Source organism: Leptonychotes weddellii, chromosome 9, assembly GCF_054177405.1.
Source record: "Leptonychotes weddellii isolate Sample4059 chromosome 9, ASM5417740v2, whole genome shotgun sequence".
NCBI lineage: Eukaryota > Metazoa > Chordata > Mammalia > Carnivora > Phocidae > Leptonychotes > Leptonychotes weddellii.
In genome coordinates this window covers 124971424-124990851 of record NC_138377.1, presented here as the reverse complement: position 1 = coordinate 124990851, position 19428 = coordinate 124971424, and the positions used below count along the sequence as shown (strand labels likewise).

Genomic DNA, 19428 nt, shown 5'->3' with positions numbered 1-19428 from the left:
GCGGACAGGGACTTTGTAATGTCACTGACTGCTCTTTGTGGAGTGTTCCCGCTCGTTCCAGAAAGGTCTGGGCGGGTGTGTCTGCAGAGGCGGGGGCAGCTCACGCTGGAGGGGCTGCTTCACGGGGAACCCGGGAGACGCTCTGGTGTGTAGCAGCAAAGGATCTTCTGTGCACTTCTGTCTGAGGAGGCCAGGTGGGGCTCCCTGTGTCCGCAGTCCCCAGCACAGCAACCCCAAACGTCCTGAGAAAGGGCCCAGAGCTGCCGGGCCCTCCTGTGTGTGCCTGTAATCTGGAAGGTGCGCGGGCTGCCCTGTCTCCTGGTCCTTCCTTCTCCCCGGGGACTCTGCGGCAGGACCTGGTGACCAAAGGAGTTCCTCCTTCTGCCCACGGGACGAGGCTGGGACGAGAGGCAGACCAGGGAGTTGGCTGCCCATTGCCTGATTTGGGAGAGGAAGGCAGGGTGGGCACCACGCCTTGTCAGAGGAGATTTCTGTCTGGAGGGAACGAGAGCTCTGGGCTCTGCCTTCCTGTTTGCATGGTTTCTGGGGGCCACTGGGGTGGGCCTGTGGGTTCTTGTCCAGAAAAGTTTCTAAGATGAGCCTGCACAGGTGGTCTGGCCTGCACCAGCCCCACGGGGCCCTCCGCGAACGGTGGCCGGGGCTGGCCTTCCAGAGAGCACAACGGGGGGGCTGGCCACGGGTCAGGCATCTCGCTTGATCCCACAGTGACCTTGGAATTTAGGATGCATTCTCTCAGATTATACAGACCAAGAAAGGGAGCCCCAGGTGGTCAGATGGTTTTCCCGATGTCAGCTGTGTGGCCAGGATTGAGGACTCCGGACCACACCGTCCTGCCAGTGGCTGGGCCCAGGCTTGTCAGGATTTGCCTAGGGCAGGTCTGATGGGGCAGACAGCTGTCCCTGTGCTCTCACCCCCCGAGACGGGCTGCCGGCTCACCCTGCGGGTCCCATGTCACCCCCCACCTCAGAGCAGAAGCGGACCCCCCCACCTCTGGACTCTCTCGGAGGGGTCCGGCTTCCACGGCCTCGCCGGCAGCAGGGTCCCTCGTGCCCTGGGGCCAGCGTGCTACTGTTCTGGGCGGTCTGAGCAAGGATCCAGGGGCTCTCTGGAGGCTCGAACAACACTCTGCTCCCCTCTCTCTGCAGGTGCCAAGCCCCAGACCCCAGGACGGACCACCTGCTGAGAGAACCAAGACCCTGGCGCTGGCGTGTGAAGGCAGCGTTTCTGGTCCCTGTGAGGCCCGGCGAACACGCGGACCAAGCCGCCGCGGAAATGCAGAAATACTGCTGTTCTGGAACCCTGAGCTGGTTACAGCGAATCCTGAGGAGCTGCAAACAATACGTCTGCCTTCTTCCTCCTTGCGGGCTCTGCAGAAGAGGGGTCGCCGCACCCTTCAAGGAGCAGGTCAGCTCAGGGCCATCAGGCAGCGGTCAGCCAGCCTCCGGCCCGTGGCTTCCTGCAGAAACTTCTAGCACTGTTGGCCAGTGGGTGCTCTTCCCGGGCCTTCGGCAGCTGGGAACCGGGTCAGGACTGTATCTTGCCAGCAGAATCTCAACTCCCATTGCCAGAAAGCTTTGAGTGGCCGGCGGACAAAGCCGTCCTCCCTTGGTGAAGAACTCCCAAGTGAAATTTGAGAAACTTTGGGGATTCGCTTCAACAGAATGTTCCTCGGGGTTTCTGTACTCGGGCACTGGAAGCCACTCCGGGGACAGAAAGCACAGAAGCCTGCCCCCCACCCCGGCAATGTGGGGTTCACCTCTCTAGGCAGGAGGCCTCTCTGCCTCCCGTGGCTCGGACAGAGACACGGCAGAGGTCTCTTTAATGTTGGGACAAGGAGGTTTTGAGCATTATCCCTCCAAGTGGAATTGTGTGTATATCCACCCAGAAAGTGATTGTGTGTGTGTGTGTGAGTGTGAGATCTTTGAAATGACCTGTGATATAATCAGAAGATGTCAGAGCTGCATGCCCGACGTCCACTCCGCGTGGGACTCTGGGGCCCACAGAAGCAGTGCTTTCCCGGGGGACCCCGGGAGCTGGGGCAGAAGGGGTGCCCACATCCAGACTGCCTCCCGTTCCCATCCGCTCCACGCTGGGAGCTGGGGACATTCCGTGAGCGAGCGGAGGTGCCAGCCTGTGGTCCGGAAGTATGGGCGCCCTTCAGAGGAGCCCCATGGTGATGGGCTTCTCTGCAGCAGACAGCAAGCTGCCCCTGGTTTTCCCGATCGGGACTTCGGAGCGGGGCCGTGCTGCTCTCCTGTCCCTGGAGTCCCTCCTTTCCCTGAGCAGGAACGCAGACTCTCCTGTTCCGGGGGCCATGGGAAAGGCGCCGTTCCCAGATGCCGCGATGCGTGCCTTCAGCGGCCGGCCGAGGCGACTAGAATGGGCCTGTTGTTCTCGCAGGCCAGGCCTGGGCCAGGCAGGGAGGACACCGCGGGCACTGAATCTGAGAGTATTGGTTTCTCCCTCCCCGCCTCCCGGCCCACCTGCGCAGAAGGACGCAGGCCCAGGGCGAGGGGCTCTCCTCAGGCCTTCCTGTCTGCCCCGACTCCCCTGGGGCGCCCCCAACACTTTACCGGGAGCCCACGGGCCAGGGATGGTCAGATTTGTCCCTGAGCTAGTTCAAGGGGAGGAGCCTGGTCGGGCGGGAGAGATTTAGGCCCCTTCCTTCGTGAGGGAGACTGTTTGTGCCTGGGCACAGCAACCATCACGCCGGGGATAGGACCCGGGGACCCCGGCAGGGAAACCAGAGCTGGTCACCAGCACCCCAAGCCCAGTCTGAGCCATCTGTGTGGCCACAGGGGGACAAACATGTTTCCTGGGTGCATTATATTCTGAAAGGGGAACGTGGCATCTTCTTTTTAATGTTCCTGTCTTGAGGTTTATCTAGACAAGAGTCCCATACCCACCGTCTAAAACAAAAAAGATAAGCGGCTTTATAAAACAGAAGTTTAATGAAAAAGAAACTTAGTTCTCTCACACATAAAAATAAATCTGTAATCTAGGGCTGTTCAGTTCTCCACAGGGGCAGGGCCTAGATGTTTCTCTAGATTTGCTTTGCCACCTTCAGCATGGGTCCCACTACGTAGCCAAAGAGAGCTGCTGGAGATCCAGCCATCATACCCACATTCCTGCCAGCAGGAAGGAGGAAGGAGGAAGGAGGGAGGAAGGTCTTCCTCGTTTCCCTTAAGGACATTTCCTGGAATTCACACACCGTCCTGGGGCTGTGTTGGCCAGAACTTAATTCCGAGGCCACAACTTATATAAGAGAGTCTGGAAAGGTAGTCTTTATACTAGGTGCCCACACCCCCAGATAAAAGTCAGGAGTTCGTTTCCCAAGGAAGGAGGGAACAACTGGGGGACAATTCTCTATCTCCGCCTCATCTTCCTTTGGCTAGGTGATACACAGAGGGTTTGTAACACACAGATATCCTGTTATCAAGACTTATTTTAGAAGCGTAGACTGATAAAAATGGAGCAAAGATTAAAATTCAGCCCGTCCACAGCCTTGTTTTCCAAATTAAGAAACTGAGGCCCAGAGAGTCAGTCAGAAAAGCTGAGCTCACACAGCAAGTTTGTGGCATCTAATTTCCTCCAGCTCATGTTGCGTGGGAGTATTTTCGGTTTTCTCTGTTTCTTAAGAAAAAGGCTTCATTCTGGAGGGGCGGGAGCGCGGGCACCAAGGATGAAATTCCATCCACTGCCGGGTCTCTGAGCTGCAGGCCCCTGGCGGGCCGGGGACGGGGCAGGCGCGCCCCGGTCTGCCCGGCCCTGAGTCGCGGCGGTGGAGGACTCTGCCCCGGCTGGCTGACCCGTGCCCACTGGCACTGCCCCTGCGTGTGCCGGTGGCCCTGTCTGTGTCCACCCCGTCCGTGGACTCACTCAGGGTCTCACTCAGCGTGCTTCAGTTTCAGGGATCACTCCGCCAGGATGGGAGCTGCCAGCAGGCAGGACTTCTCCTTCAAGGCGATGCTGACGCTCAGCTGCCTCAGCCTGGCCTGCTTCGCTAGGGCCGCGTCCACAGGTGAGCTACCACAGCGCCGTGGCACCTCCGTGCCTCAGTGGGAGGGCGAGGCTGCTGGGGGCAGGAGAAGGAGCCACAGGGCAGGGGCAGGGCGGCAGGGCTCTGGCCGGTCCCTGCTACCCTCCCATCCCAGGCGAGTCTTGTCCTGGGCCTCCGTCGCAAGCCACGAAACGATGGGGCTGGACTAGGGGCGGGGGTTCCACACTCAGCATCCACGGGAGCCAGGCAGACCAGTGGGGCTGGCCAGGCGGGGACCGTGGTCACCTGGGGAGCTCAGGCTCCTCCAGAGGGACACCCACTTCTCAGTTCTGGCCAAGTGCTGTCATGTGTGAAAGTGGGGCCCCGTTGTGGGATCTCATGAATTATTAAGAGAAGGCAGAAATCTAGATTTTTATGTAAAATTCCCTTCTTGTTAAATGTTGACAACCAATTCAAATGTTACAGACCGCTTTGGTTGTGGGGGGAGTCCAGAGAAAAATCACATGTCTGGGAGCCAGCCTGCCACCTCCACCTGAGCCCACCGTTCCCTCTTCACTTTGCTGTCATAAAATCTGGGAACCGTTAAGCGCCTTGTCGGCTGTGATGCTCTACGCGCGGTCTGTTTTTCTGATCTCAGTGTCAACTTTTTCCTGGGACGATTTTGAATGAACAAGCAGAAGCTCAGGGCAGGTTTGTGGGGACAACAGGAGGCAGCCACCAGGGAGACAGACTTGGGGGGCAGGTGAGAGATGGGGCACCATGTGTCCGTTTTGAGCAGAGGGTTAGCAATGACACGATCACCATCGCGGCTCATGCTCTTATCATTAATCGAGCTGGCTGCTTTTCTCCGGTAAGAATAAAGGAACTTTACTCTGTTTTGTTCTTCTCGACCCGCGGAGGGCAGGAAGTAATCTCTAATCATCACTAGTAGAATTCCTTCAGCATGATTCCCATGGAATCTTGCAGGCCCGGAGGGGACGGGGCAGGCGGGCAGTGTTTTAACTCTCGGTGAGATCATGGGCAGCATGGCCTGAATTCATTCATTCATTCTTCCGTCATGGATTCACCTAGTGAACGCCAAGGGGCATCGGCGCTAGGCCAGGAGCGGGGCTCAGGTGTCTGTTTCCGGATGACCCCCCTCAGGGCCTTGGGGAGGTCTCATGGGGTACTTTCCTGCCACCTCCTGGGTGTCTCTCTTCTGTCTGGGTGGAGACCACTGGATAGGAGGCCGTGTCTCTGGTTTCCCGGTCCCTGCTCCTCTCTGCAGTCTCTCCCTCTGTGACCCGAGTGCGCCGGGCTTGCATTCACTCTCCACCCTGCTCCCTGCTCCTGCAGCCCCTCCCGGGGAAGCTGGCTGCCCTGGAGATATTCCAGCCAAGGCTCTGACCATTGCCAGCCCCTGGCGGGTTCCCACAAATGAAAACCCGCTGAAACTGACCTTCGCCGCGTGTGAATATCCAGCTCTAATGAAAGAGCCCGGCTTGTGCCCGCTCAGCCTCTGCCGTGGGGTCAGAGCTGCTGGTGCTCTGGGACACGGTCTCCTGATGACAGGAGAGCCTGTGGGGTCAGCCTGACCACTTCCAAACCCAGATGTGACGTCGGACTCAGTGCATGTGCCTGGAGAGTAGAGGGACGGTCGAGCTGGTCCTGGGAGACGCGGGTGGTAAGACCCTAGGGCTTTATCCCGGGAAGTTGGGACGCTTGTGGCTCCATGTCTGGGCCACTCGGCTCGCCAGTGGGCCTCATGTGTCCCCTGCAGCATCCCCTCCTCGGAAACGGACACTCAGGTCCAGAACTAGGTGGATGGCAGCCTCCTTGGCTGGAAGCCACCAAGCCCTTGACCCATCTGAAGACAAACCCAGGGATGGGCAGGACCCTCAGACGCCTCTCGGTGTGGTGGAGGCTCCAGCCCCAGCCCCTGTGACCCGGGGTTTCCGGGTGCTGAAGCAGAGGCCCACCCCCAGCCCAGCCTGCGGGCGCCGGGAGGTCCACTGATGAGCAAGGGCCGTATTTCTCAGTGTGTTGCGGTGACTCGAGCCCCTTGGGGCTCCCAATAGCTGGAAGAGCTGCTTTCCAAAGAACGTGAAATTCTGTCCTCCATGAAAGAGATCCGGAGCCTGAGTGGGTGCTGACAGGGAACGAGCTGGTGGGCATAAGGCGGGTGCTGTGGGGCTGGGGAGGGCCGGGGGGGGGCCACACCTCAGCCAGCCTGCGCCGAGGGCCCACCCCATGCCCGGCAGAGGGGAGAAGCCAGTCGCTGTCTTCAGAGGGACAAAGAAGACGAGGTGATACGGGTTTGGGGTCCGTATCTGGGGCCGTTGAGTGAAGATAAAGGGCGCCTCCCTTCCAGTTCTCTTGAGATAAGTAAATACGGGGCAGACACTCCCATCCCAGGGTTAATGGAACGAAAGTAAAGCGACATTTTGAACTGACGTGCCGGTAATCGCATGGAGTCCCTCCCGGGGTCACGGTCCCCCCGTTGTGGACGTTGTTCTCTGCACCCACGTGGCTCAAGAGACACAAGGCGTTGGGCGCCCTTCCTTGGAGCCTGAGCTGGAGGTTGCGTCCATCCTTCCAACCTACACTGGGGTCTTCACCTTCACCTGCAACCTTGCCACTGTGGCGGGTCTGCCTGCCCCCCCTCCACCCCCACTCCAGGGGCCTTTAAATCTAGCGGTTCCCGTGCTTTACAGCTTTCGAGGGACAGAGGGGAGGAAGGCATCCGGGCTTGTTCTCTGAGGCAAGCCCTCCTCGTTTTGTCTCGCCCACCTCTTCTTCCCACCACTTTTCCTCTGGATTGTTCCTTGCTGCAGGGAGAGTCTTCCCGTGTCCGAGGCAGTTCTCTTCCCTCCGGCATCCACAGTACGCTGCTGGAGTCGAGCCCAGCCAGCCAGATGGAGAGGAGGCTCCTCCTGGTGCTTCCACTGGAGCCAGGGAGAAGCGCCTCCCTTACACACACCACGGGGGCCTTTAAGTTCAGCTGAACATTCTGACTCACGAGGCCACCACAGGCCACGAGGCATCGGGTTCCCTTTGGAGGTTTTAGGGCTGAAACACCAGCTGTGGCCGAGCCGCACTTGCAGCCCGAGTCCTGGCCGCACTCCACAGAGCTTTCCAGAAGCCACCCTGCGTGGTTCCCCAGGTGACAGCTCAGGGGAGAGGAACCAAGGCCGTGGTTGGACAGGTGTGGGAGGTGCCCTGGCCGGGGAACCTCGCCCGGTCTCTCTCTTCCTTTTCAATCCGACAGTAACATTTGTTTTGCAAAACTTAGTAGTCTATAAACAACATATTGTTAAATATCGACAACTCTATTTCCAAATTACGTCCTTTTAAAAGAGATGATGGCAGTCTCTTTGGGCAACTCCATAGACGGGATTTGCCGGGTTCCCACGGGAAACGTGCCCGGTTACGAGGGTCACTGCCCTCAGGGGATCCTACGGCACGACCTCTCCCCCAGGGAGAGACACAAATTAGGTACAGTTCCTCCCCTTATAGATGCCATTTGCTAATAAGGGGTCACCTTCATTCGAAGCGATGTTCTCGGTAACACGGTGTATTATATAATACCCTCCTTCTCAGGTTTCCGGGGGAACAGAGCTAGAACATGAACTGAGAGTCAGATTCTCATGTGGAAGGGGAGGGGGCCGTGTTCACTCTCAGAGCACCGCTTCCCAGGGGAAAGAATGTCTTGGATGACAAGCACTCTGGGCAAATCATCCCCTAACGCTGGGTCCTGGAACGTCTTCAGGAATCACCTGGTCTACCCTCCCTTTTATAAATGGAGAAACCGACCCCAGAGGAAGGACTTGGCTGGTTCATAGACGTGTGAGGAACTGAGACAGTCGCGGGACTGGACCCCAGGGCTCCTGGCGCCTACGTCAGGGGAGACCTTGTTCTCCAAGGCCTCGTGCTAGTAGGGAGAGGACAGGAGCCATGAAGGTGCGGGAGGCCCCCTGGCACCGTGGGGCAGTCCCTACATGCTGAGGTGGGGGCAGAGGCAGTGACATCTCTCTGTCCTTGGCAGCGGCAGCCCAGTGCCCTGACCAGAGCCCCGAGCTGCAGCCCTGGGACCCTGGCCACGACCCGGACCGCTATGTGTACATCGGCCAGGGCAGGACCCTGCTGCTCACCTCGTCTGCCACGGTGAACTCCATCCACATCTCAGAGGGAGGTAAGCCGGTCCCCCCGCCCAACCCCTCTCCCCTCCCTCCACCGCCTCGGAGCCCAGCAGGTGGGTGCAGGCTGCCATAGCTCCAGACGGGCAGAACGAAGGTCGTGTGCTCCGGGTTCAGGTCGGAGCATCGGTCCGTGGTGATGCCTTTAGCTCTGGGCACCTGGGAGCGGCTTGTCCCAGGTCCAGGCTCGGTGAAAGAACCGTTTATAGAGGGAGAGTCTTGCTGGTGTGGGGAGCATTCCTGCGCATCACGCCTTCAGATGCTTGCTCTCTGAAGGCCGTGCAAACTGGCAGGCAGTGTTCACACGTGGCCGGGCCGGGAGGAGGCGGGGGGCGGGGGTGGGAGCCACCTGGGAGCACGGCAGGCGTGGGAGAGCTGGGGAGATGGGCCTTCTTGCCCGTCTGGATGAGGTGGGGGGCTTAGCGGGTCTGCCCTTGCCCCGGCTGTGACCTCACCATGACCACGTGTGTTCCCGTGTCCTCAGGAAAGCTAGTCGTCAAAGACCACGAGGAGACCATTGTTCTGCGCGCCCGGCACATCCTGATTGACAACGGCGGAGAGCTGCATGCTGGGAGTGCCCTCTGCCCATACCAGGGCAATTTCAGCATCGTTCTGTATGGAAGGTGGGCGCACGTGCTCTGGGGTACACTGGGATCTGATGGGAAGGAGGCTTTCCACGGGGGAGAGGGAGACAGGATGGCAAGGCTTTCGTGCGAGGTGGGAATTACCCTTGTAGACGGCCACTGGGCAACCATGAGCAGGACAGATGTCAGTGGTTGGGGCGAGCCAGGGCAGCCTACTAGGCGGCTTGATTCTTGTGGCCCGGGTCCACGCGTGAGTTATGAGAGTCCCCACCAGAGGTTGCTCTGTCTTTCGATCCTGTCACGGCTCAGGGAGCTTCTGGGAGTGTTGATTCAGTCGGTCATGAGGGACAAGGTAAAGAAAACCTCCCTGTGATATTGGCTTCGGGCTGTGCTCTCTCTTCGAAGAGTTGAGGTTCTCAGGAGTCATAGCCAAGAATATTCGAGGGTCTGTAGTACATGGCTCCATGGTTCCACCTCTGGTGGGACCAGAATGTAAAACTCTTAGTGCTGAGCACCAACATGTAAACTAGTGATGAGTGTTTTTTCTAGGCCTTTTGGCCCCATTTTGGTCTGGCTTAGGGCGATCTGGTGGGTGACGCTGTCTCTGCTGGGCTCGGGCAGCTGCCACGTGTGCCTGGTTCTGTGGTGGCTGCCGTGGGAGCAGCGTGGTCCCCTCTGGGCTCAGCATACGGTACAGAGATGTGTTGACTGACTCTGGGGAGCTGTTTTCTCTCGTAGGGCTGATGAAGGTATTCAGCCGGACCCTTACTTTGGCCTGAAGTACATCGGGGTTGGCCCAGGAGGCACGCTTGAGTTACATGGACAGAAAAAGCTCTCTTGGACATTTCTGAACAAGACCCTTCACCCAGGCGGCATGGAGGAGGGAGGCTATTTTTTTGAAAGGAGCTGGGGTCACCGTGGAGTCATTGTTCACGTCATTGACCCCAAATCAGCGACAGTCATTCATTCGGATCGGTAAGGTCTGCCTTCACTTAAACACATAGCCCTTCGCTCCAGAGACAGCCCCGGCCAGATGCGGCTCTGGGAGCTGGGATGCAGCAGGGATCCAAACAGACAGAAGGCCCCCACCGGGAGGAGTTCCGTCTCTCCCTCCCCGGGCATTTGCATCGAAACTGAATTAACAGGAACGAGCAGACAGGCACACATGTACGCACAACATCGTTTCAGATCGTGCTAATTAAGGGGAAACGACATAATGAAATGGTGGAGGGTAACTAGGGAAGCCCGTTTTGCATCAACGGGTCAGGGAAGGCCGGTGTAAAGAAGCAACATTTGAGCTGAGAACTGCAGGGCGAAGATGAGTCAGGGAGAGAGTGTTCCAGACGGCAAGCAGCAAGAGCAAAGGGCCAGTGGTGAGGGGGGCGTGATGGTCTGAAGCACAGAAGGGCCTGCAGAGGGGTGGGGACACAGAGCAATGGCAACGTGGCGCAGTGATGTCCGGGCTTTTGGCAGGGGCAGGTGCACTATCATTAGACTATGGGCAAAACGTCCTGTTAACCACTTCACTGGCCATCTGTAATTTACCTTCATGACCCCCTGTGAGTAGGTTCTGTGATTATCTATGTCATACAGAGGAAAACACTGAGGTTCAGGGGAATCCATTTGCTCTGAGTCACAAGGCCAGAAAGAGGGTCGGAGCTGCCACTCACACCCAGATCTGCCCAGACAGACCCTTAACCCGTATTCCTTCTGGGCACCTGCCTTGGCCTGGGGCTGAGCGATGCCCAGCGCGCAGGTAACGTGGGAAGCCAGGATGAGCCTGACAGAAACAAAGTCTGTCTGTCCGAGAGCCTTCCCTTTACATGTGGCGTGCTGGCCCTCTCACTGCCTCTGGAATCTGTACAGTTCGGTCCGTCGCGGCGAGCCAGCCTCCAGCCTCACACCTTATTGAGCTGCGGGAAGAGAAGTCATCCCAACGGCTGGTGTGCAGGTTCCAAAGGCGGGACAGTTGCTCCTTCCAAATCTCCTTTGGTGAAAGCGTGTGTCTGGGGCCTCGAGAAGCTGCTAGGGGAATGCGTGTGAGTAGAGTTAATAAACACTACACACGCACGCACTCGGGTGCAGGCTGCAATCTCCTGAGAAGGTTACCTGGAGGAACGAGAATGTCGGCTGGCCCTTAGAAGGTAGTAAGCATGTGATCAGGCGGGGAAAGGCAAAGAAGGATGTGTGAAGACATGTGCTGTGTGGTGTGGTCATAGCACGGAGATGGAGACACGCGGGTCTCGCAGCGGGTAGCTCCTGGGGGACGGGCGGCAGGGAGGATGAGGGGCCTTGGCCGGGACACGCCAGCTTGCACAAACACCTGCAAACCAGTCTGAGGATTCAGGAGCGCCTATCCCGCCACTCCCACCCCATCCCCATCCCCCATGCCACCACTGTTTTTCTTTCCCCAAATCTTGGCCATTCACGCTGTTTTATTCTTCTAGGTCTGTTTTAGAACGATTTTCCTTGTTAAGCCCCCAGACAAATTCTTTTGGAATTTCCATTATAATTGTACCAAATCTTTAGAGTCACATGGGGGATAGTTGGGGGTCATTACAAAATTGTGTCTTTTCTTTGTAAATGCTCGTCCTGGGTGGTGTAGATTTTTGTTTGAAATCATGCGTCGTGGGTATTCTCTATGTGTGAGAGCGGGTTACCTTTGTCGAGTTTGGGAAGGTCGGTTTTTGCTGTCATGAAAGCTCCGTTCTTTAAAAATCACAGCCCTTGGGCGCTTTGGATGGCACGATCGTTGTTGCAATGCACACGTGTGCTTAGACCTCCTTTTTTGGGGGGCTGCTGTCAGGACTGTTAAAGCCCACCCCCCTGCCCTTTTTAGGTTTGACACCTATAGATCCAAGAAAGAGAGCGAACGTCTGGTCCAGTACTTGAACGCGGTGCCCGCGGGCAGGATCCTTTCTGTGGCAGTGAACGATGAGGGGTCTCGGAACCTGGACGACGCGGCCAGAAAGGCCATGACCAAACTGGGCAGCAAGCACTTCCTACACCTTGGATTCAGGTACCCCCGTCACTCCCGCCCCCACCAGGCTCCAGGACCCCGAAGCCCCCCTGGGCCACGCAGGTTACCTTAGTGTCTGTTCCTTGCCCGTGGCACGCCCCGCTCAGTGCCGGCCTGGGGAGTGGCGGGCAAACGCCCGTCTGCACCGGGTGTATCTGGGAGCCCGGATTTTCTTACAAAGCGTATTCCACTCTGAAAACACAAAAGCTCTCTGTTTGCATGAACTCATTCATTCATTCAGCCGCTTACAAAATGTCAGCTGGACATCTGCTGTGTGTAAGTCATGCCTCAGATTCACAACTGGCTTCGTTTGCCCATTCTTTGGCAAAAGGGGTCATCGTGTGCCTGGGGGACGGGCAGACATTGGTTTAGAGATCCTACAAGGTGTCTGCCCAGCCCAGCACCCAGGGAGAAGGGCCTTTGATGTGCCCGCTGTGTTTGGTTTGTCTCGGATTAGAGCTTCGTGCCTGACTTTGGCATGCACACACCTTGGCACCAACAGGAAACTGTTTGCCCCCCAGTGGCCACACCTTTTTATCATGTTGAACCAGATCTCAGCTCAGGGGAGGGTCGAGGTCCGCCGGTCTGTGGCTGTTGGAAGATAGTGGGCCCCTCCCTTCAGCTCCGCAGAAGCCCAGGCAGGGTTGGGGGCCAGAAGAGCCTCCCCTGGGCAAGGGAGGGGGGCGGCCGGGGGTTGCTCCGGGTTCCAGAGTGTGTTCTCTGACAGCCCAGGGGCTGCTCATTTTGGAAGGGTCTGGACAGGGAGCTCAAGGAGTCGAAGATGACAAGGACACCGTGGTATCTCTAGGCTCCTTTGTTAGCAAAAGTTGAAGGGGCTTCTGTTTCCTGGTTTTATAAACCGAAAGGCCAGTTTATCGATTTACAATGGCAGCGAGAACCACCAGGGGCCTGGCTGCTTAGGGCCTCGGCAGAAGGAGGTAATGGCGAAGGGCCCGCGATGCGGCCCGAATTTGCACCTCCTGTAGGTGAGCCTGCAGGGAGGGGGCTCATTCTCTCTGCACAGCTCCTGCGTCTGTAAGGTACATCAGGAGCAGTGGGAGGGGATTAGATGCGATAATAAGTAGCAAAATATCTGCCCTCCTATCTGGCACAGAATCAGGATTCAATACACGCTAGCAACCGTTTTCTCCTGAGGAGCAATGGCCACGGGGAGGATGGATGCTTGCCGCATGCCGTCACAACCACTCCCCCGAGGGCAGGACCTGGGCAGGCAGGAATTACATTCTGAGCCCTCATTCGTACAGACACACGTTGAGGGACAAACTCAAAGCATCTAAAATCAGTAGAAGAACTGAGGTGTGTGGCAGTCTGGGGGTGTTGGCACGAGACTCTGGGCCAGACGAGGCGTGCTGAGCTCCCGTCGGCAGGCAGGAACAAAAAGAGAAGTGAGGAGGAGGCGTGAGCAAGAGGGTGGGCGAAGGGCTCGAGGCGCAGAGCTGCAGGTGAGGATGAAGGCAAGCAGGTTCCCCACGAGAGACCGCAGGTGCCGAGGCCTGGGCTAAGCTTGAGTCTCTCCTGAAGCGGGGAGGAGTACAGGCAGCGGAAGGGGGCACGAGGGTGGGAGAGGGCAGAGACGAGGCTGAGGAGGTGGGCACAGGAAGACATTTTGCTCTGTGCCCAGGAGCTTGGCTTTCATGCAAAGGGGACTGGGGAGCCATTGATGGGTCTTAAGCAAGACAGTGACCCGATCAAATCCCTAACTTCAGTAGAGATTTGCTTTCCAAAATGAAAGGTCAAAACAAAAATAACAAAAGCTCTTGAGTACCGTAGTCGATTGCCATCTCATGGTGAGAGCGGGAGGCGGGAGGCGGGCATCAGGGGGAAGACAGGAACGGGGAGGGAACCCTTCCGGCCTGAGAGCCGCTTCAGTGGGGGACGTCTTCCGCCGGCTTTTCCCCCTCCGTCCCCCATTGTGAGCGAGAGGCCTCTCCTAACTTTCCAAGGCCAGGGCATTAGGGAAAGAGCCTTTCTCTCCTGGATCCTGCGGCCTGGTTTTCCCAAAGCCACCGGAGCACTCGCTCCAGGACCTCACTGGGGCTGGCGGGGGTTTGTAGGGCTGTGGGCTTGTTTGTGGTTCGTGCCCCGTCTCCTGCCAGAGTGGGGTTGAAGAAGCTCACGGGGAGCAAACATCGGGTGAGCCAGGCGGGTAGGAAGCACAGCACTTGCAAAGACAGGCTCCTGTTGTCCGGGACAAGGGAAGCCCAGCCAGCGAGCTGATCTGCCGGGAGCAGCGGGGAGGGCTGCTCGCTGGGCCGGCTCTCCCTCAGCCCTGCCTCGGGGACAGGCTCAGACGTGTGAAGAACTTTACTCCTTGTTGTTGCTTTTACCAGACACCCTTGGAGCTTCCTAACTGTGAAAGGAAATCCCTCTTCTTCGGTGGAAGACCATATTGAATATCACGGTAATGAATGGAGGGAGAGAGGTTGAATCCCCTCCGTGTCTCTCTGATCAAGAGGCCCGGGTCTTTCTGAACCACCGTCTTCCCTCAGACCATGGTGGAACCACCTCCCAACACCCATGTTCATTGGCCGTGTTACGCGCAAGTCGCAAAAGCCTATCACTGAGATAATATTTACATTTGCAAAGAGATCACCACTGACTTAATTCAAAACAAGGGACCTAGGACAGGCGAGAACCGGGACAGATCCAGCAGGGGGAATATTTTGAGCTAAAAAGATACTTTGGATGGGTCTTTACCACCTAGCGGAAGGCCCTGCCGGTTCTACTCCTAGACAGGAATTCGCGGGAGAAATTGGGGCTCCAAAATATAGATTTTAATTAAATTTTTAAAACTGAAGCGAAAGAAGGGACAATAGATAATCTACTTCCCGAGTAGAGAGATTGGCCTGAAAGGTTTTTTTTCGTTGTTGTTTTTTAAAGAAAGAGTTCAAGATCTATGTGTGTAGGGGGTTTGCTCCGTCTTAGAATTGCATTCTTCGGAATGCGTTGGGGGGGGGTGCGGTCGCTGACGCCCCTGCTCTCTCTGCAGGACACCGTGGCTCCGCGGCTGCCCGGGTGTTCAAAGTGTTCCGGACGGAGCATGGCGAGCATTTCAACGTCTCTTCCTCCAGCGAGTGGGTTCAAGGTGAGGAGTCCGCAACAACCAGGAAAACCCGAACAGTGGGAGAGAAGGGCAGGACGTTCTGTCTTTGCAAAACAAGGATTTTTCTCTGGCACCAATAAGACCACTTGGTTATTGCAGAGTAAACTAAATTTGCAAGGGAGAGCTCTCTCTAATTCATCAGTCCCCGGCAGCCAATAGCCCAGAGGATGTTGTCCTCCCCTCTCGGAATCCTCTCTGTGCCGAGCGATGGTGCTGTGGACAGGAAACAGGAGGGAGCAGGACCGGCCTTCACGTAGCCACACGGGGGGCTGGGGTGCAGAGAGCGTGCCCTCCCTGCAGGCCTCGAGAAACAGGTTGACCATAGCTTTCATCATCATCCTTTCTGCAGGAATGAAGAATATATATTCCATTGTTTTCGGCAAGTGAGAAAGTCAGTAAGAGGTGCTTTTAACGAAAAGGTGGGAGACGTGGCAGAGTGCTTTGGTGCAGAACTGGACGCACGGTGTTCGATTCCTGTTGCGCCGAGCGTGCCGGGGGCCACGCTGCGGGGGAACCTGCCCTCCCGCGCCCTTCCCGCCTCACCCTGCTCTTTGCTTTCTGTCTAGATGTGGAGTGGACAGAGTGGTTCGACCATGACAAAGTGTCGCACACGAAAGGTGGCGAGAAAATTTCAGACCTCCGGGTAACTCACCCAGGAAAAATCTGCACCCGCCCCATTGATATACAGGTACCAAATTCAAAGCAGTCGAAGAGTTATAAGGACTTTATTTTGAAGTGGAGTCTGTAGATGACAAATTTTCTTGCTGTTGGGATGATGCGATTCTCACGGCACTCCCAGGACACGGGTAAGCCAGGAAGACCCGTTCCTGTTTTAGGGGCTCTTCTCTGCTCCGGGCCTCCTGGGCAGTGAGTTCCCCAGCGAGGACCCAGCATTGTCTCTTGGATTCTACTCCCCACCCCCCCTGCCTCCTCCTAAAGCTGCCTCCACAGCCGTGGCTGATGGTGCCCTGGCGCGGGGACGGGTTGTCTCCTTCAGCCTCCCTTCTCAGTTGATTTCCTTTGGGCCCTTGAGTGCACAGGATCCAGATGGGATTTGGGGTGCCGGCTGAGCTCAGCCCACACCCCCACAGCATGGTTCTCCACCGAGCAAAACAAACACCAGCACTGGTAGAGAATGGACCATGTTGGCTCAGGATCTTCGCTGGCAGTTGCTCCTCCAAAAGCGGACCCCGACTTCCCCCGTTGGCTCTGCCAGGACAGTGCCAAGTACATACACAGCACTCACATCCCGCCAGCTTCGCGGGCAGACCGTTCTCACGTGGCTAAGGCCCTCCCCTCCCACGGCTGCGACGTCCTCGAGAAGGATCTCCCCCGAGTGAGTCGCAGGTCGCAGGCTGTAGGCTCTCCTTGGGTCCAACAGAATCAAAAGGCACTGACGCCCCTGAAGAGCACCCTCCCCAGGTTTAATTCTAACTTTCTCTTGCAACCCTGAAGATTCCAGCCTCAGTTCTGAAATAGCCATCATCTTATTCCTTCAGTTCACTTGGCGGTGGCAAGTCCAGCCCTTTGCCAGGGTCCCCTCCCGAGTATTTCTGGAAACCCTCCAGGAATGCTTACGTGGTCCACGGATGCCTCCCGGTGTCAGCTCTGCCAGCCGTCGGGCTCCACGCTGCGGCGTCTAGGAGGCCATGTCTCTGTGGCAGTTTCCCTTCGGCATTGCCCATTCTCCCCGTACCTCTCTCCCCGGCAGGGACACAGGCTCCTGCCTATGTCCAAGCGCAGCTAATCCCAGGCTAAAGGATTAAATAACACTGTACTGAAGGCTTGGAGGCAGCAAAGCAGGGACAAGCATACAAATATATACAAAATATAAAATAACGTAGGGCACGACCTCTCCCCAGCCCCATTATCCAAGACCCTCCAAGGGACCCAAGCCCGCAGTCTATAACTCCTAGGCGGTCACCGCATTCCAGCGCCCAGCTTGCTTCCAACAAAAGGAGTATCCTTGACAATGAATTCCTGGAGTTCCAGTTCTCAACTATTGGAGGTCTGGCAAAGAATAAAAGAGCCAACCACAGCCCCTCCCTGCCACCCCCCCGCTCCACCTCCCCGAAGGCTGGGACCGGCCTTCTCACAAAAATGCACTCCTCGATAATATTTTGCTGAGCATGGTAGCCCCTTATTGATTCAAAACTCTCAGTTCCAGAATAGGATGTTGGCTTTTTCTTGGCAAAACAAAGGCCCACAGAAGCAGTTGAGGGTTAAGGTGCAATAGTTAAGGTGGCCCTTTCTCCCAGCGGCTGGCCCTGCACTCCCATGCCCCTGAGGAGAGCGCCACCTTAAATCTTGTAGCCCACACTCCAGTCCTGGCTGGAGACCTCAGTCAAGTGACTCAGGGTCCCAAGCTCCTCTTAGGCAACAACGAGGATCCTCCGGGTTTCCCTGTGGGATTATTTTGTGGATGTCATGTAACAATATATGAAGGGCCCACACATTTTTTGTTTTACAATCATTATCCTAATCATACTGTTATTTTGTAATTATTAATTATCAAAAATAGTAATAGAATTGTGTCTACTTAAGGTGGAGACCAGTTTCCCTGAACAGTGATAGAGCCCTTTCTTGTTCTTATCCCAAACTGAGGTCGTTCTTCAGCTTTAGAAAAAGGGGGCGGAGGAAAAAGCAGAGTTGAATAGATGCCCCCCCGCCGAAAGTATTGTGGGACACTGTGCCTTGGAAAATGTGCAGTTCTAATCACTGATGTTTTCAGGCTCAGTTCTCAATGTCACGGGGTCTCCTGCAGAAGAACGCGCTGTCCTCCACGGAAAACAATGGGAGCTCGGAGGAGCTGAGCTTGCCATTCCAGCGACCTTGACCTTGCTTCTTAAAACCCTCTGAGCCTTAGCTTTTTCCCAAGAGCAGGCCTGCAACTCCTGCTTCTCCCAGGGCTCTGGAGGCCACCAAGATAATGGGCGTGAGCGTGACTCTTGCAGGAAAGGGCTGGATTTTCATGATGACTGAGCTCACTGCCATACAGCTCTCCTTTGAAGCCAAAGACAACAGATACCTGCTGTGTTCAAAATAGTGTTTCCTGAAAAGCCCCCCCCACCCCGCCCTCTTTTTTTAATAGGTTTGCTATACTTTGCCCCCCTATTTCCCCCGCCCTGGTCCCTGTGGTCTCTGTGCCCAAGAGAACAACAGCTACAGCCTGGATCTAAATTGCTTGTCTCTGACGACAGCCGAGGGCTTGCTGCAGACACACCCGGGCCCTGGGATGAGCCCCAGCGGGCAGCGGTCGCCACCTCCTCGGAGCCCGCTCCCTAAATTCTCTACCTGGCCTGAGGCTGCTCACCCATCAGCCCCCATCACCGAGAGCCCACTCCGTGCCAAGCCCTGGGCTGGAAGCTCGGATCAGGGAGACAGGCAGGAAACCGGTCCTTGCCCTCCCCGGAGCCCGGGATCCCGGGGGAGGAGACAGACGTTGAACAGAGGACTGTAGGCTACATGCCTGAGGGCCGCGGGGGAGGTGCTGAGCAGCACCAGCTCTGCAGTTGGCTAAGTCTGGGATTCGAATTTTGGCTCTGCTGCTTAGGGCTTGGTTGACCCCGGGCAAGTGACTCATCCCCTGAGGGTCAGTTTCCTTATCTGTCAAGCCTGCCATCTCATTGTTGCTGTGAAGCTGGGATGAGATCATATCCACAGCACTTCGCCCTGTGACTGCTAGGACAAGGACGGTTCTCAAACTGGACCGCCCTCTAGAACCCCTCGGGCCGCTTCTAAAAGTTCTGATGCCCAAGCCACATCCAGACATGCCAAATATGAGCCCCGGAGAATGGGGCCTGGGCATGAGTATTTTTAAGGGCTCCCCACGTGACGTGGACCCGCGCCGGGACACCAGTTGATCGAACATAGCGGGTCCTCCATAAATACCGGCCTCCGTTCCCAGTGGCAGGAGTGGTGGTAGGAGTCGCCGCCCATCAGTGGTTCGGGTATGGGGGACCACCCAGGGACCCCGGCGAGGCATTTCTCCATCCTGTGGCTTTGCATTGTTTTCCTTAGAGCGAAACTGTTTTCTTAGAACAAAAGTGATGCTCGATCGTTTAATGATCATCTTGGGCCCGAGGAAATCGTTTTTGCAGCAGGGACAAGTTTAGACTTGTGAGTGGATGTTGATACCATTAATCATCACCTTCTTTCTTTACGCACACCAAAATGATTTTGCTCTATAATTTCCATGTCGTTTCCAGGCCACGACAGTGGATGGAGTTAACCTCACCACCGAGGTTGTCTACAAAAAAGGCCAGGATTATAGGTTTGTGTGCTACGAGCGGGGCCGAGCCTGCCAGACCTACCGTGTGCGGTTCCTTTGTGGGAAGCCTGGTAAGCAGCTGCTTGTCGGGGACGCCAACGCAGCCATGGCTCGTTCCTTGAGCTGGCAGATATGCACTGTGAGTTTGGATGTGGCTGGGTCAGCTGCCCCCGACAGCTCAGTGACCCGGTGCTTCTGCCAAGCTCGCAGTGGAGAGCCCTTCTGGGACCCAGGA

General features: G+C 56.7%; 1 protein-coding gene across 3 annotated transcripts in view; it reads left to right on the top strand.

The window, feature by feature from the left end:
- The window catches only part of CEMIP (cell migration inducing hyaluronidase 1), a 134465-nt gene that overhangs the window by 71417 nt on the left and 43620 nt on the right, over nucleotides 1–19428 (top strand). For 2 of the 3 annotated variants that reach the window (XM_031017660.2, XM_031017659.2), the window contains exons 4-12: nucleotides 1167–4042; nucleotides 8046–8192; nucleotides 8681–8819; nucleotides 9519–9755; nucleotides 11620–11799; nucleotides 14151–14221; nucleotides 14810–14905; nucleotides 15490–15611; nucleotides 19132–19264. In XM_031017660.2, coding sequence (XP_030873520.1) covers nucleotides 3949–4042; nucleotides 8046–8192; nucleotides 8681–8819; nucleotides 9519–9755; nucleotides 11620–11799; nucleotides 14151–14221; nucleotides 14810–14905; nucleotides 15490–15611; nucleotides 19132–19264 — 1219 coding nt within the window. In that variant the 5' untranslated portion in view covers nucleotides 1167–3948. The remainder of the gene's footprint in view (nucleotides 1–1166; nucleotides 4043–8045; nucleotides 8193–8680; nucleotides 8820–9518; nucleotides 9756–11619; nucleotides 11800–14150; nucleotides 14222–14809; nucleotides 14906–15489; nucleotides 15612–19131; nucleotides 19265–19428) is intronic. The other variant, XM_006746851.3, reaches the window with a different exon arrangement.